Here is a 15239-nt window from a genome sequence, read left to right on the forward strand (position 1 = left end):
AAAGCGATGACAAAAGTGTTGAACTAATTAACATTGAATGACGATTCACACTTCTTGTTAGTTCCACGAACTTCGCTGCGAGTTATGACCAGTAATCATACAAAAGCGCCTTAATATCGACACATTTACTTACTACTCTACTATCGAAGAAAAGTTATTGACTAGGGGCGAATATCCAAGTAAAGTCAATTTAGTTTGTGAATAAATATACGCCCTCAACCTCAGTCTCAGCCCCAACTTCAACCTCAGTCTCAATCTCTACCTCAATCTCAATCTCAATCTCAATCTCAATCTCAATCTCAATCTCAATCTCAATCTCAATCTTAATCTTAATCTCAATCTCAGTCTCAATCTGAATCTGAACCTTAATCTCAACCTCAACCTCAACTTCAACCTCAACCTCAATCTTAGTCTTAGTTTCAGTCTCAGTCTCAATCTCAATCTCAATCTCAATCTCAATCTCAATCTAAATCTCAATCTCAATCGCAATCTCAATCTCAATCTCATCTCAATCTCAATCTCAACCTAAACCTCAATCTCAATCCTAATCTCAATCTCAACCTCAACCTCAACCTCAATCTCAATCTCAGTCTCAGTCTCAACCTCAATTTCAGTCTCAGTTTCAATCTCAATCTCAATCTCAAACTCAATTTCAATCTCAATCTCAATCTCAATCTCAATCTCAATCTCAATCTCAATCTCAATCTCAATCTTAATCTTAATCTCAATCTCAATCTTAATCTCAATCTCAACCTCAACCTCAAACTCAATCTCAATCTAAATTTCAATCTCAATCTCAACCTCAATCTTAATCTCAATCTCAATCTCAATCTCAATCTCAATCTCAATCTCAATCTCAATCTCAATCTCAATCTCAATCTCAATCTCAATCTCAATCTCAATCTCAATCTCAATCTCAATCTCAATCTCAATCTCAGTCTCAATCTCAGTCTCAGTCTCAATCTCAATCTCAATCTCAATCTCAATCTCAAACTCAAACTCAAACTCAATCTCAATCTCAACCTCTATCTCAAAGTCAACCTCAACCCCAACTTCTACCTCAATCTCAACCTCAACCTCAACCTCAACCTCAACCTCAACCTTACCTCAACCTCAACCTCAACCTCTACCTTAACCTCAACCTCAACCCCAAGCTCAACCTCAACCTCAACCTCAACCTCAACCTCAACCTCAACCTCAACCTCAACCTCAACCTCAACCTCAACCTTAACTTCAAACTAAGCCTAAACGTTAACCTTAAGATCAAACCCAACCTCATCTTCAACATCCATCTCAACCTCAACCAACTCCTCCACCTTAACATTAACCTTAACTTCAACCTCAGCCTAAACGTTGACCTTAACATCAAACATCCACCTCATCCTCAACTTAAGATTCAAGCTTAACTTTAACCTTAACTTAACCACAACATCAATCCCAATATCAACCTTACCTTCAACTTCAGCCTCAACCTTAACCTCAATCTCATCGTCAACCTCAACATCAAACGCAACCTCAAACTTCAACCCCCAACAGCATCAACTTTAACCACAACTTTAATCTCAACCTCCACATAAACCCCAACATCAACCTAGTCTCTATCAAAATAGTTCAGTTTATCATGCCGGTAAACGCATTGTACATTGCCATCTCAAAAACTTTTTAAAATTTCAGTCTAACGTATTTAGATGTTAATTGATGCATCCCCAAATCTTGTAGTTAATTTTAAGGTCAAGTAAAATTAGTTCAGGAGATGTATGTAAAGCACAATGCTCCTCTGTTGATTCAACCTGAAGAGCAGTCATGTTTGGATAACAGTCACATATGAAAAATTCTCATTAGCAAAAAAAAAAAAATGAAAGGAAAACCCTGCTTTTCTTAACTCCTAACGCGGCCACCGTTCGTCTTCTTTTTAATTATCTTTAATTTCCTTCTCAAACTTTCAGAAGATGCCCTCTTCTTTTTTCAATTCGGACAGTCACGTTAAATAACCTAATTTAACTAAACCCAAATAAACTAACTGAGTTTATTTCACTGCGAAAAATAGTTGAATAAATTTGTAGATTTTTAGTTCCTTACCGCAGTCGCATTAGTCCTTATCAGGCAGTTAAGAAAACGAAAAAAGAATAGCGACCACTTTGAAGCTAGTAATAGTTGATCAGCTCCTTTAATAAAGCTCACTTTAGTGGTTCAATGAGAAAACGTCAAAGCGTAATTTCTGCCAACATTTCACTTTAATCTTGGCAGTCTTGTATTCCATCATTCTTGAATACTTACTAAGCGAGACGATGTTCAGAGGAAAAATGCTACGAGTATATGCTGCTGCGACCCGTCATCGTCATTTGTACTGGCGCTAACCGCTACATAAAGCACTCAGATCATTTGCTCTGAATAATGCATAATGAAAAATTTTGAAGTGTGGAGAGAGGGCAAATATTAGCATATGCGTTGCATCCCCACTGTCGATGGATTTCTATTTTCGCCAATCTCGCTAAAGAAGTTTGATTTGATCAAACCTTTGTTTAACATCAAAGTTGCATGCAAAATTTTCATGTAGCGAGCAATGCTTTTCATTGTAAGCAGCGAGTGAAAAGAACACCTGTTCAGGTGCATAGCTGTATTGGTTGAAATTAGCTACCAAATGTAGCTTCGTCCAAACTAAGAATATTCAAACTAATATTCGTTCAACGTCCGTTTGTAACAACAATTCTTGCTACCGAAAACAAAACAGTTGCATGCAACAATTTCACTGAGTCAATCAATGCTTTTCAAAGCAAGCAACGAGTGGCAAGTACACTGTGTACTTCCATTTTTCATTTTTTCACTTATTCGGGTAACTACGCTGTTGAATATGTAAAAACCAACAGCTGAAATTAGCTTCGGCACATTCTTGAAAAGAAAACGTAAAGTAATGAATTTCCTAAAAGTTTAGATATTCCAAATATTGTTAATTAGTGATCTCGAAGTTATTTTGTTTCTGCCATCATTGAGTTCGCTTATTTTTGAACATTTTTGGTATTAAATTTGTCACCGCTTTAGTACTTTCCCGAGTAGCTCTGCTCTTATAAGTTTAAAAGTTTTGGATTCTGACGTTAATTCTATAAATAACTCTTTGTAATTTTCAGCTTTTTCGAGATCTGAATCTATGAGCGTCGTTTCATAACTCACGCTAGACATCGATAATAAATTAGTATGGTTTTCCAATAATTTTTTTGACCGAGTAAATCTTAGTCTCTACATGCAAAATATGGACACTTTATAGTATGTACAAGCACTAGCCAGGAAACGGCGCCAAAAAATAAGCACAAAAAAAAACGCCAAAAAATTTAGACCAAAAACGCTCCAAACAGTAGGCACCAAAAATATATTGCCTACAAGTTTGCACCAACAAACAAGCGGCAAAAAGTAGGCAGTGTTATTTCTCAGAGAAAATAGCAAGCACAAGGAAAAACTCAGAAAAATAGCCTAAAGGGTATCTAAGATATATATAAGGTATAGCTCTCTCTCTCCTTTTCCTCTACGTCATATCTTTTTTCTCTCTCGCGGAACGAAAATGCCCAAAACGTTGCATGACCTTGAAATTTTACTCTCCATTCTCGCTCGTCCATCGACGCCTAAGAAGTTTCACTTCAAAATATTTTTCACAAACTGTTTATTTAAGTCAAATAGCTTTGAATGACTTTGCAGACAAAAAATAGTTTTATAAAAATATTTTAATATATAAAACCTGTTTGCTTTTCACGCTCACATTTGTACCCGCATTTGATTTAACAGAACAACACAGAACAAAAAAATTTGCATTTTCATTTCTTATTTGCTATTACTTCTTCTTTTATTGTTTACTATTGTATTTACCATTTACCATTTGCTATTTTTATTTTTATATTTATTTATTATTTACTTTTTTATTATTGGTTTTCATATTCATTTATTTTTCACATTGCATTGCTTTGGTTAAAATAGTCGTTCTGCCATCCTGTTTTTTTTTTTGGGCGTCACCACTTTTTTCTTGCAAATATTTAATCACTAAATAATTATGCCCATTTAATAATTTTGAATAATAATTTTAAAGCGGAACCGTTTAATGCGCGTAAATCACATCGACCTTGAGCAATTTAACGTCATAAAGCTGGCATCGCCTCAGTCATAAAGTAGTGATGAAAAAAAAAATTGAAAATAAAAATAAATAAATAAAACTCATAAATGATGAATGATAAGGAAATATGAATGGGCATAAATATAAATAAACAATGTTTCTGAAAAAAGTGCAAATTAAAATAATATGCAAAGAAGCAAAAACGAAACAACAAAAGCGCGAATTCAATTTGGCGCAATGCTGAAATGAGAATGATGCGGGAAATGAGAAAAAAGATAATAAATTCTTCAATTTAATTAGACAATTCAAGAAATTGTATATTTTTGCAATTCATTTTCATTCATATGAAATCCTGAAAGTTCATCAAGAACAAACCACTACAGCAGAACAAAGTTATGGTGCAGCACCTTTCACTCACTTTTTATTATTTATTTATGCCTTGGAGCAATTCAAAGTCATACATGCAAAAATCACTAACAATTTGTAGTTCAAAACTGGTGTACAATTTTAAAAATATTCCGTGCTCATAGACAGAATATAGGGCAGATTGGGTCAAAGTTTCCAAATTTTGCTCATAGAAATAGAAATCTCCTTCTTGTATGCAAATGGGATAATTTTGTGAATATTATTGACTATCTACTGTGGTGGAATTTCTCGAGAACCAATTTTGTAATTTCAATTTTGTTTATAATTTTAACCTCTTAGCTTACCTTTTTCTCAGAAAAGTGCAAAATGTCCATAAAGTCCGTTTAAGGGGGTATTCTGGTCTAGACGCCTTAATTTTAGGTATTTTTGAAACTAAGATAAAAAATGAAGAACATTTTTACTATCCCTGTTTCTACGGTTTTTATTAATATTGGAAAAGTATAAAAAAAAATTAATAAAAAAAAAATAAAACAATCGTGGAATTACAGGCCGGTGGAGTGGGGGCTACATAAAAAACGGTGCTCCATGGTTGGCATAATTCCAACTCATGTAGTGATCTAAAACAAATTAAAAAAATTCTTCATTAGTTAAGATGTCGTTATCGGATTAAGCCAAATCAAAGAAAAAAATTAATAAAATGGCGCCAACTTGAAAAAAAATTGTTTATCCTCTTTTTTTACCTTTTCAAATTTATTAGAAATACTTCAAACTTAAATTTTTCAAAATCCGAGGCAGGCGCGATAGACAGATGTATAATAAAAAATTCTGATCAAACTTCAAAGCGATCGGTCAAGTGGAACTTGAGATATTATGACGACCATCTCAAAAATAGTAGTTTTGAGAAAATCGCGTTTGAAGTTTGAGCAACAATTCCAATAGAATAATTTAGATCATAATATTTACTACTCCCTCTGGATGAATCGGCGATATATTTCCGGGTATTATAGAAGTATAAAGTATATATATATGTATAGAATAAATAGAGGTTGTGTGGGATACAAAAGATTTTCTGGAAAGAACGAATCCTCAAGTCGTCCAGTAACATCTGCCATTCATGGTGCGATTCGCTCCACTCTGCCAGCTTAGACGCCAAGTCACAAAATCCATTGTATCTCCGAAAATAATTCGAATTTTGGAAAATTCGTTGAATGGCATATTTTTGAAGGTCTAAACTTTGCAAATATGCAAAAAAAATCGATTTTTCCAAATTTCTTGACCAGAATACTCTTTAAACGCAACTTTTCATGACAATTTTTTTTTTATTTTTATTTTATTAAACACGCAACTAAAAGTTATTTTACAAATGTTATACGATAATATTTCTCAAAGAACTACAGTGGGTTGTTACAGAAGATACAATAAACTGTTAGCATTTACTCATAACTGATCTGTTGCAGTAGAAATATTTAAATTTGTTGTACCTGTGCTTTAATACATTTTTCAAAGTTTCTATGTATCTGGCACTATTCGCCCAGTGATCGGCGCGATTACAATTAATCAACTCCATCTAAGTAGATATAAAGAAAATTTTACTCGAAAATCTTCGACAGAAAATAAATTCACGTGTGAATAGATTTGCAATATTAGAATAAATAATGTAAATAAAATATATAAATTTTATTTTTTTTTTCTTAAAGAGCATAAATGTGACGCCGCTATATATTTTCCATTTTCTGCAATGAATATTTGCTATATTTTTATGATTTCACGCTAAAAAAATTCTGATACTTATAAGTGAAGAAACTGAGCTAGCAGCTCTTCAAATTTACTGTTCAGACAGCGTAACAAACTTGGAAATAAACGATAATCTAGAATCGAGTGCGGATAGTGTTTAATGGGTGTTTTTGTCACATAAATTCTCAGCCCAATGCATATTAAAATACTTGATTTGATACTTGAATTTTTACTTGTTTGCTTTTTGCCGTTCAATCATTTTTTGACAGCAAACAGCTAAATTGACAGTTCGATTCCACAGAAGTATCTTCAGTAACTTTTGTAAAAAAAAATTCCTTCTCTAACTGAAAACTGGACATCAAAGTGTTAATATTTGTGCACAAAAAAAAATTGACAAATTTTAATCGAAATTTCAAACCTTTTATTCAGAGTCTGAAACAAAAAATTGTGAATGCAGTTTTAAGTGGCTAAAAATGTTCATTTGTTTTATGCCATTTTTTTTTTTTGCCGACAAAGTCGGTCATTTTCTTCTATATCACAAATGCTTGAAATCTCCAACTCCATTTGATTTTTCATTCTTACCAAATAAAACCATGGAATAATAATTCGAATTCAACTTAAAAGTGAAAATAAACCAAAAATCGTAATAGCGCAATCGAAAGCAACAGCAAAAAAAAAAAACAAAAAAAGCAACACAATCATAATTGCAGCTACAAGAATGAAGAATGTGGCAGCCGCAACTGCAAATTACGCTCATTAAACGTGCCACAACAGCAGCTCGTATATCAGAATTCGGCGCTTTCGAAAGTGCAGACGGCTAAAATGCCAATGAGTAGGTTGCAAGCCGAGCCGGAGGTAAAGGCACTGAGTGCCGCATTCATGTACGCTATATCGAATGTGTGTGTGTGCGTGTGTGCATGTGTGTGTGTATATATAAATATATACAAACGTGCACATTATTATCACCTTACGCGTAGTCTTTGCGAATTAACGTAACCTACAGCAGGATTTTTTTCTGCCCACTTTTTTGCTCCTCTCCACATCTTTCGCCGTTTAAAGTCAGTGTAATGAATGGCTAGCATTGCGATTCGATTCGGTTTGATGTTCGGCAGCAGCCGTCGCTTCTGTTACTGCTGCTGCTGCCTTTCCATTCACCATTCCTGCCACCTTCAATGTTTTAATTTTATTTGTCGCCGTCGAGTGCAGTTGCGGGTCATCATTGATTGTTGGTACGCGTATTTCTTTTGTTGCCTGTCGCATGCATGCAACATTTGCTCGATATGTGTTAATGTGACATGTTCTACATGCAAGTGGCATGAAGTGTGCAAGTCGAACCAGTGCTGCTGCTGCTGCCGCTTGCTTACGACCCTGATGTCCGCGATCATTACATATCAAGTGGTTGTAAAAAAATGCCTATAAATATGTATATGTGAATTTGTGCGAGCGTGTATATTTTGATTTGGATGCCTGTTACTGGTCATCAGTTCGACACAGCTCTTTTATTTCGTTGAATTGCGGGATTTTAATTAATCAGAACAAAGAGCGCAAGGAGCAGAAAGAAGAGGAGGAAATAATTGAATGGGACTTTCCGCTACAAAAAAAAATCGTTCACTTGTCGCTACTTTGGCACTTATGTTTTACAATGTGCGTGTGTGTATATGTGCATGTGTGTGTGTGAGCGTATAAATAAAGCGCACTGTTGCCGCAAATATTCGGAATGCATGGTTCTACTACTTCGCTTCCCACTATCGTGTGCGGACTGGTTTAGCAATTCGGTATTCCCAAGAATTCGTCTTCATTACCAAAAGCTGCTACAAAATAAACACAATAATCTACAAGTGCGGCTTGCGCCTCAAGCCTTAAGCGACGACACCAATTCTGAATTTTAATATATTTTATGACTGAGCTCATTTAGTGCCTTCACGCTTAAGCCATTTTGCTACTTTTTTTGTTTGCCTGCAAAATTCAGACAAAAGCAAACGTCCAGAAGCTCCACACTTAACTAATTGCGACCACTGGAAAGGCGTGGGAGACTGATGGTCAATTTCAGAGACAAATTAGAGGAGGTTCATTAAAAGTAAACTGATTAAGATTTTTGAAAAAGCTGAGTAGTCTGTTTGACCAAATAAGTGAAATGATCCGAAATAATTGCAGACTCATAAATATATTGAAAAAAAAGAAAATAATGATTAAAAAATTAAATAAAAATAATTTACGTAGGATATAGTCAAGTTTGGATAAAGAAAGCAGATATACCTAAAGGCAGATATTAAGAAATTTAGTTATTCAATTTTGTGTACCTAATACAGCAGAGTAGTTAAAAACAAATGTTGAACTTCTCAATAAAATCTTAAGTGGAATCAAAATTTTCACTTGGATATTCAATGAAATTGCAAAGGCCAAATTTGTGCATTTATTTTACAGCGAATGCTACCAATTCGGTAATCTAAAGAGTTTAAGGTGCATGGTGAATAGGTGAGTGGCTGCTGGGACTGCCATGATATGTATCACAAACTATGTTTAACACGACTCCAACAACACTGGTTAGTACCAGACCTTTCTGGTCTATTAGAGATCTATACAGATCAGACAAATATACCTAAACTAACCTATGATCTTGAACAGCTCATATTTTCACTCAAGAGCGGAGCGAATTGAATTTTTTAAAGTCAACCAATGGTTAGCAGGATCCCTGCTCAGTAAGATAATATTTGGCATCTATGCTTTTCCTATGAATGATGGACTTCCAATATGTATGGTATATATACGAGTGTGTATACTCTTCATTTGGAGTTTGGCCAAGCTCTTTCTCGAATTTGTTGCTATGCTGCTCAGCAAGCAGAGTGACTTACAGTTTGACGCCACCTCCGGATGTTAGATGGTAGCGAAAACCTTTTATATAATTTCAGTGTTTCATGCCCATAGTGGTTTTCGAAGCCGAACTCTATCGAATGATAGTCACACAGGTTCCCGTGCGGCTACGGTGACCGCCTCTATATCTGTCTCGATTCTGTTAGATTCTTTATTGAACGAAAATTTGAAACGCAAGAAAAAGCGAAAATCTTTGCTCTTCGGTCTTATGGTTTATTGTGACCTTTACGCATCACTATACTTTATCTATATACAACTTTATCAATAAACCTTAGATGACCTTGGTTTGTGCTGATCGTACGCGGCCCTCGTTTGGCCATACCTGGCGATGCCTACTCCTTCTATCGCTATGGCATCACATTCTACAATACAACCATCTAACATACAACCTAAATATAGCTATAATACCTTGGTTGTTGTTGTAGCAGAGGAATGTTGCTTAAGTGACAGTACTTGGCCGGATATAAATTCGTGTGGTTCCGGTAAATTAGAACCGATTGTCATGGGAACGACAGTTTTAAGTGTTTTTTGCGTATAGTATTTCTTGGACCCGGGCGCGGCAGTGACACACAAGCTCATTTAGCTACAGCGGCCCTAATGGAAAAGATGATTTTTATGAGAAATTATTGCCAAAAAAGGCCGCTTTCTTTCATTTACGCAATGAATCATAAATCTGCCAGGCACAACTGCATTCAAAAACGACGGTCACCAGTAAGAGAGTAGTTTGGTTTGCAAAGCGATAATATATAAAGTGATAATATAATATAAGTAAATATCAGCTACTTATGACCATGGACCAATAATTGATGGTAGTAAATATCATTATGATTAATACTACCATAACCTTGGTATTGCACCTCTATTTCGAGCTTTAGATTTAGCTTTCATTTTATACACGACGGTCTTTCCTACCTAACTAACTTTTCAGGGTAGGATTTTCACCTATATATAAGGTATGTCTAAGCTGGTATGTCAAATCAGTGTTGAATTTTTCTATTGCTTTTTAATTACAGTCCCATTTGTAATTAAACCAGGTTCATTGCGTTAACCATAGTTAATACCTCCAATGCCTTATTGCTTCGCCTTTTCACCTATCAGCCGTTTCGGTGCTGAGATCTTTTACATGGTGCCGATTTTAACAAAAACAGGTTAGGCTTATAAATGTAATATATACGCCAGTACATACCTATATCTGTGTAGTAGGTATCAAATGCTAAAACAAAGCGACGGAACATTTAAGAGTTGAGTCATAACGCAGCAACTGCGGAATCGGTTAAAAGCCGCCTTGGAAACACGAAAGCAACAGCCAGATTTTTGGCAAAACCTGAGCATTATTCAGGCCAGTTGGACATTAGCATTTTTGTACCACATCCAATGGCTTTCTTTAATTTTGCGCAGTTTGTTTCGGCTTAATAAATATGTATTTGATTACATCTTTCCCCAAAATTTACATGCAAATACATTCACAAAATTGTGAGCGGTTTTTGTGTGACCAAAAAAGTGTTTATTGGATTGGCTGTAAGAATCGCATATAAATATTGTAATATTGTAACCAGTAGGTTGCGTTTGGAATTGAGTATGTCGTACTGACTTAGTATACAAATATGCAGGTATTCGTGTTGTGAAGCAAATGTTGATAGCAAAGTTGAATTTCAATTACTTTTCATGTTTTTTCTTTCTTCTTGTAAATCGTACATAGGCATCAAATATAAAATTAGTAAAATAGTTGGAAAAAATAGGAAACATTTGAAATGAAATGGGTGAGAAGAAATGGTAACAAAAACGCAACCTTTCCTTTGGCAAATGAGTTTAGCTAAACTTTTTATATGCATATAAATTTTATATATTCGGATATAAATAAAAATTGTTTTAGCGAAGCCGCTGTAAGTAAAGAGAAACAAGAAATATTATATATGCACGTCTAGCCATACTCATTAAGTGCGATTGTGAGTGCCGCAGCAGTTGTCAAGTGGAGGGTTAAAAATAGCAAAAAAAAATTACAAAAATAAAGGAAATTAAATGACATATTAAATTAGATTTTTATTCGATATTCCCTCTGCATCACTTAATTCCTAGAAGATATTCCAAAAAAAAAAATCAAATGCACCTCATACGGTTCCCCGACCGGCCGACCGTTCGAATGGAGATAACTGTGAGATAAGCCCAATCAGCGTAATTAGTTGTGTAACACAATTTCGGGGACATATTTAAATTTGTTTGGCACGATTTACGGCTCGGTATCTTAGCAACTGGTGAACAAAAAAAAAAAAAAACAAAATTATAATATACAAAAGAAGTAAAAAATAATAAAAATACTGCCACTTTAGCCATTTGCATATACGAAAGAAATTAACTAATTAATAGGAGAGACCTGCTAATCACAGTTACTAACCGCAAATTATGCAAATTTCACACTTCATTGTCACTTTTTTCTTTCTTTGCGACCATTAAAGTGAAATAAATATTGAATTTCTTCTTTCTCCTTTTACTTTTTGCAGTATCTGGCCTGTCACCTGGCGAGCGTGAGATCATCCTGCACGAGCACAATAAGCTCAGACAACTGGTAGCGACAGGTCGCTATCCAGGTCAGCCGGGTGCTGAAAACATGCGTGAAATCGTTTGGGATGATGAGTTGGCGGCGCGTGCGCAGCAGTGGGCTAACAACTGTGAATTCCGTCATGACCCCCTCCGAACGATCAGTAAGTCATCAAGAGTGCGATCTTCTTCCATTAAAACACTAACCGAAATAAAGTATTTTTTTCGTTTTCCCATTACATATATTTTGTATATTTTACACTGTTATATTGATGTTAATGTTTTGTCTCACTAATACCACCAAACAAGCAAAAATGTTGGATTTATGCAAAGGGAAAAACTCACCGTTTGGGCTTGAATTTCATGCGATTTCAGGAGAATTAACTTTTAACGACACACCTACATTCCGTATTTTGGGTTATGCATGCAGAAATAATTTTTTATGTCAAAATTCATTATACCTTAATTTCATTTTTAGTTCAAAATAAAAATCTGGAAAAATAATCTGCGAAAATTTTTTTAAAATTGCATGAAGAAATAATTGTGCCAAATTCATTATATTTTAAATTCATTTTTAATTGTTAATAAGAACAAAGCAAAAAACTACTTTCGAAAAACAAAAAATTTATAATAAAATGAGTAACAGTTTTGCTATCTTAAAATTCATATAAATCGCAAAATTTATTTTTCAGAGGAACAAAAGTTTGCGTAATTATTTTTGAAATTTTGTTTTTTATTACATGCAAAAACAATTTTTTTATGCCAAATTCATTCTATCTTAAATTCATTTTAAGTAAAAATAAAAAATTGCAAAATTCATTTAAAAACCAAAAAACAAAAAATTGGTGCGAAAGTTCTTATAAACCGTAAAATAATTTTTAAATAGAAACAAAAAACTGCAAAATCAATTTTTTAATTTTTTGTAATTGCATGCAGAGTCAATTCTTCCATATCAAATTTATTATATCCTAAATTCTTTCTTAATTAAAAATAAAGAACTGGAAAAATTGTTTTCTGAAAGCACAAAAAAAAATATCAAATACACGCAGAATCAATTTTGCTATGCTGAAATTAACACAAATCTCAAAACTCATTTTTCAGACGAACAAAAAACTGCAAAAACCACTTTTGAAGAAACAAACATTTTTTGCGTGGAAATTCTATAAATCGTAAAATTATTTTTAAACAGAAACAAAAAACATTCCAAAAAAATTTAGATTTTTTTTTTCATTGCGCGCAGTAACAATTTTGTATGTCTACATTCATCTGTCTACGTAAATCGCAAAATTCATTCTTCAATTAAACCAAAATGTAATGCATAAAATTTAATTTAAAATAATTCTTTTCTCTGATGATTTAATAAGAAAAAATCATTCTAATTTGAAAATGACAAAATCGTAATATATAAATAGATTTTTAAATAAAAATTGCCAAAATTATTTATAGATTTTTTTATGCATTTGAACAAAATTTTGCCGTGTTAAATTTCATATAAAAACGAACAAACAAATTTTAAAAATTATTAAAAAAAAAATTTTGTCATAACCATCAATTGGAAGAACAAAAAATTTGGAAAAATTAATTTTCAAATAAAAACAAAAAGTAGCAAAAATTAATTGCGAAAAAAAATTTTGAAAAATAAATCATTTTAATAGAAACAGAAACAAAAAACAAACATTTTCTATTAAATATGCATAATAAAAATGTATTTATGCAGAGACAATTTTTCTAGCTTCGTGTATGTAAGCTGTGTTCAAAATAAGAGCAGTGCAACGAAATACCAAATATTATTTACAACTTTTTGTTTGTTTTTTTGTATGTAAAACATTTGGTATGCGGAAATTCATACAAATTATTTTTCTAATAAAAATAAAAAGTGCTAAAATAATTTTTGAAAAAAAGGGAAAAAAGCATGTTTGCAGAAACAATTTTTCTAGTACATACTGCTGTGTTCAAAATAATAGAAGCACGACGAATTATTAAATTTTATGTACTATTTTTTTGTATGTAAAAGATTTTGTAATGCATGCAAATCATACAAATTTTTTTTAAGTACAAATAAAAAGTAGGCTACTTTTTTTTAAATATTAAAATTTTTTTTTTTTAATTTTGTTTTTTTTTTTGTTCAAAATCCTTGCAATTCAAAACTGCAAACTTTGTACAAAATTCGCAAAAATTTAACAAACTCAAAACAAAGATTTTGTAATGCATACAAATCATAAAATTAATTTTCAAATAAAGATACAAAAGTAGGAATATTTTTTTTTTAATAAAAAAAAAATTTTTTTTTTCTAAATTTTTTTTTCAAATTTTTTCTAAAATTTTTTTTCAAATTTTTTCTAAAATTTTTTTTCCAAAATTTTTTTTTCAAAATTTTTGTTTCAAAATTGTTTTTTGAAATTTTTTTTTTTTAATTTTGTTTTTCAAAAATTTTTTTTTTCAAAATTTTTTTTGTTCAAAATCCTTGCAATTCCATGCTGCAAACTTTGCACAAAATTCGCAAAAATTTTACAAATTTCCAAAAAATATATAAATAAATATTTCCATTTGTTTATTCAGAATCAAAAAAAAAAAACTGTACGAGTAGGTACGTAGTTTTATAGCCCATTTCATTCTAGTGTAAAAAAGTTTAAGTTTCAAGTGGCTCGATATTCTCGTTGATTTTTGACAATTTTTTCGCTCAGTTGCTGAGTAGTTTGTACCCTATAAACGGCTTGCGAACATGAGCTTCATCTGGAAGAAAATTCTCAACACCGCAACGAAAAAAATTGTAAAAAATTAACATGAATTGCACTTTGTTAAACTAAAACTGAAGGGGCGATAAAACTGGGTACCTTGAATTTTATTAAAAATATTGCATTTAATTTAATTTTAATTACAAATTTATTAAAAATTGGGCATAAAAAGTTAGAATTTGTAATAATTTTTTTCGGGAATACATTAAATTTTTTTGAATTCCGTATAAAGTTCGGAGCTTTGAGTTGCACGCTTTTTGTAACAGTATGCGCTAAACTTTTATAAAAACAAAAGAAAATAACTTTGTTCAAAAAAAAAAAAACAAAAAAAAATTTTTTACAGCTTGGTAATTCGACGCGCTCTTATTATTTTGAACACAGATGTACACATATACATACATACATATGTTTATTGAAATTCATATATATCGTAAAATAGATTTCTAAGATCAACAAAAAGTTGCCAAAAATTATGTTTGAAAGAAAAACGCATTAAAAAACTAAAGCAAGGAAGTGAAAAATTATATTACAAAACATTTTTTTTTTGTATATTCTTTTTTATATGCATGCAGAAACAACTGAAAATATTCACTTTCAAAAAGCAAACATTTTTTTACTACAAAAATATAAATTAAAAAACAGGAGAAAAGTATTTTATGTTCAGCTGCAATAAAATAAAAAATAGCAGTTAACAAATTTCCGTTCACACACACAACTGGTTCGTGGACACGCTAACAAAGAAACTCAGCAACTCATTCCCCGCAGGACGCGTATGATTAACAGCATGACAAAAATAAATACATAAATAAAAATGATAAAAGAAGATAACTCATAAACGAACAAAAGAAAATCAAAATACATTTCAAGAAATGTCTATGTGCGAAAGGAGTCAAACTAACTAG

General features: G+C 32.4%; 1 protein-coding gene across 2 annotated transcripts in view; it reads left to right on the forward strand.

The window, feature by feature from the left end:
- LOC129236328 (venom allergen 5) overlaps nucleotides 1–15239 on the forward strand; it is a 63896-nt gene that overhangs the window by 32428 nt on the left and 16229 nt on the right. For both annotated transcript variants that reach the window (XM_054870659.1, XM_054870658.1), the window contains exon 2: nucleotides 11566–11766. In XM_054870659.1, the coding sequence (XP_054726634.1) occupies nucleotides 11566–11766 (201 nt within the window). The remainder of the gene's footprint in view (nucleotides 1–11565; nucleotides 11767–15239) is intronic.

Source organism: Anastrepha obliqua, chromosome 1, assembly GCF_027943255.1.
Source record: "Anastrepha obliqua isolate idAnaObli1 chromosome 1, idAnaObli1_1.0, whole genome shotgun sequence".
In the NCBI taxonomy this organism is placed as follows: Eukaryota; Metazoa; Arthropoda; class Insecta; order Diptera; family Tephritidae; genus Anastrepha; species Anastrepha obliqua.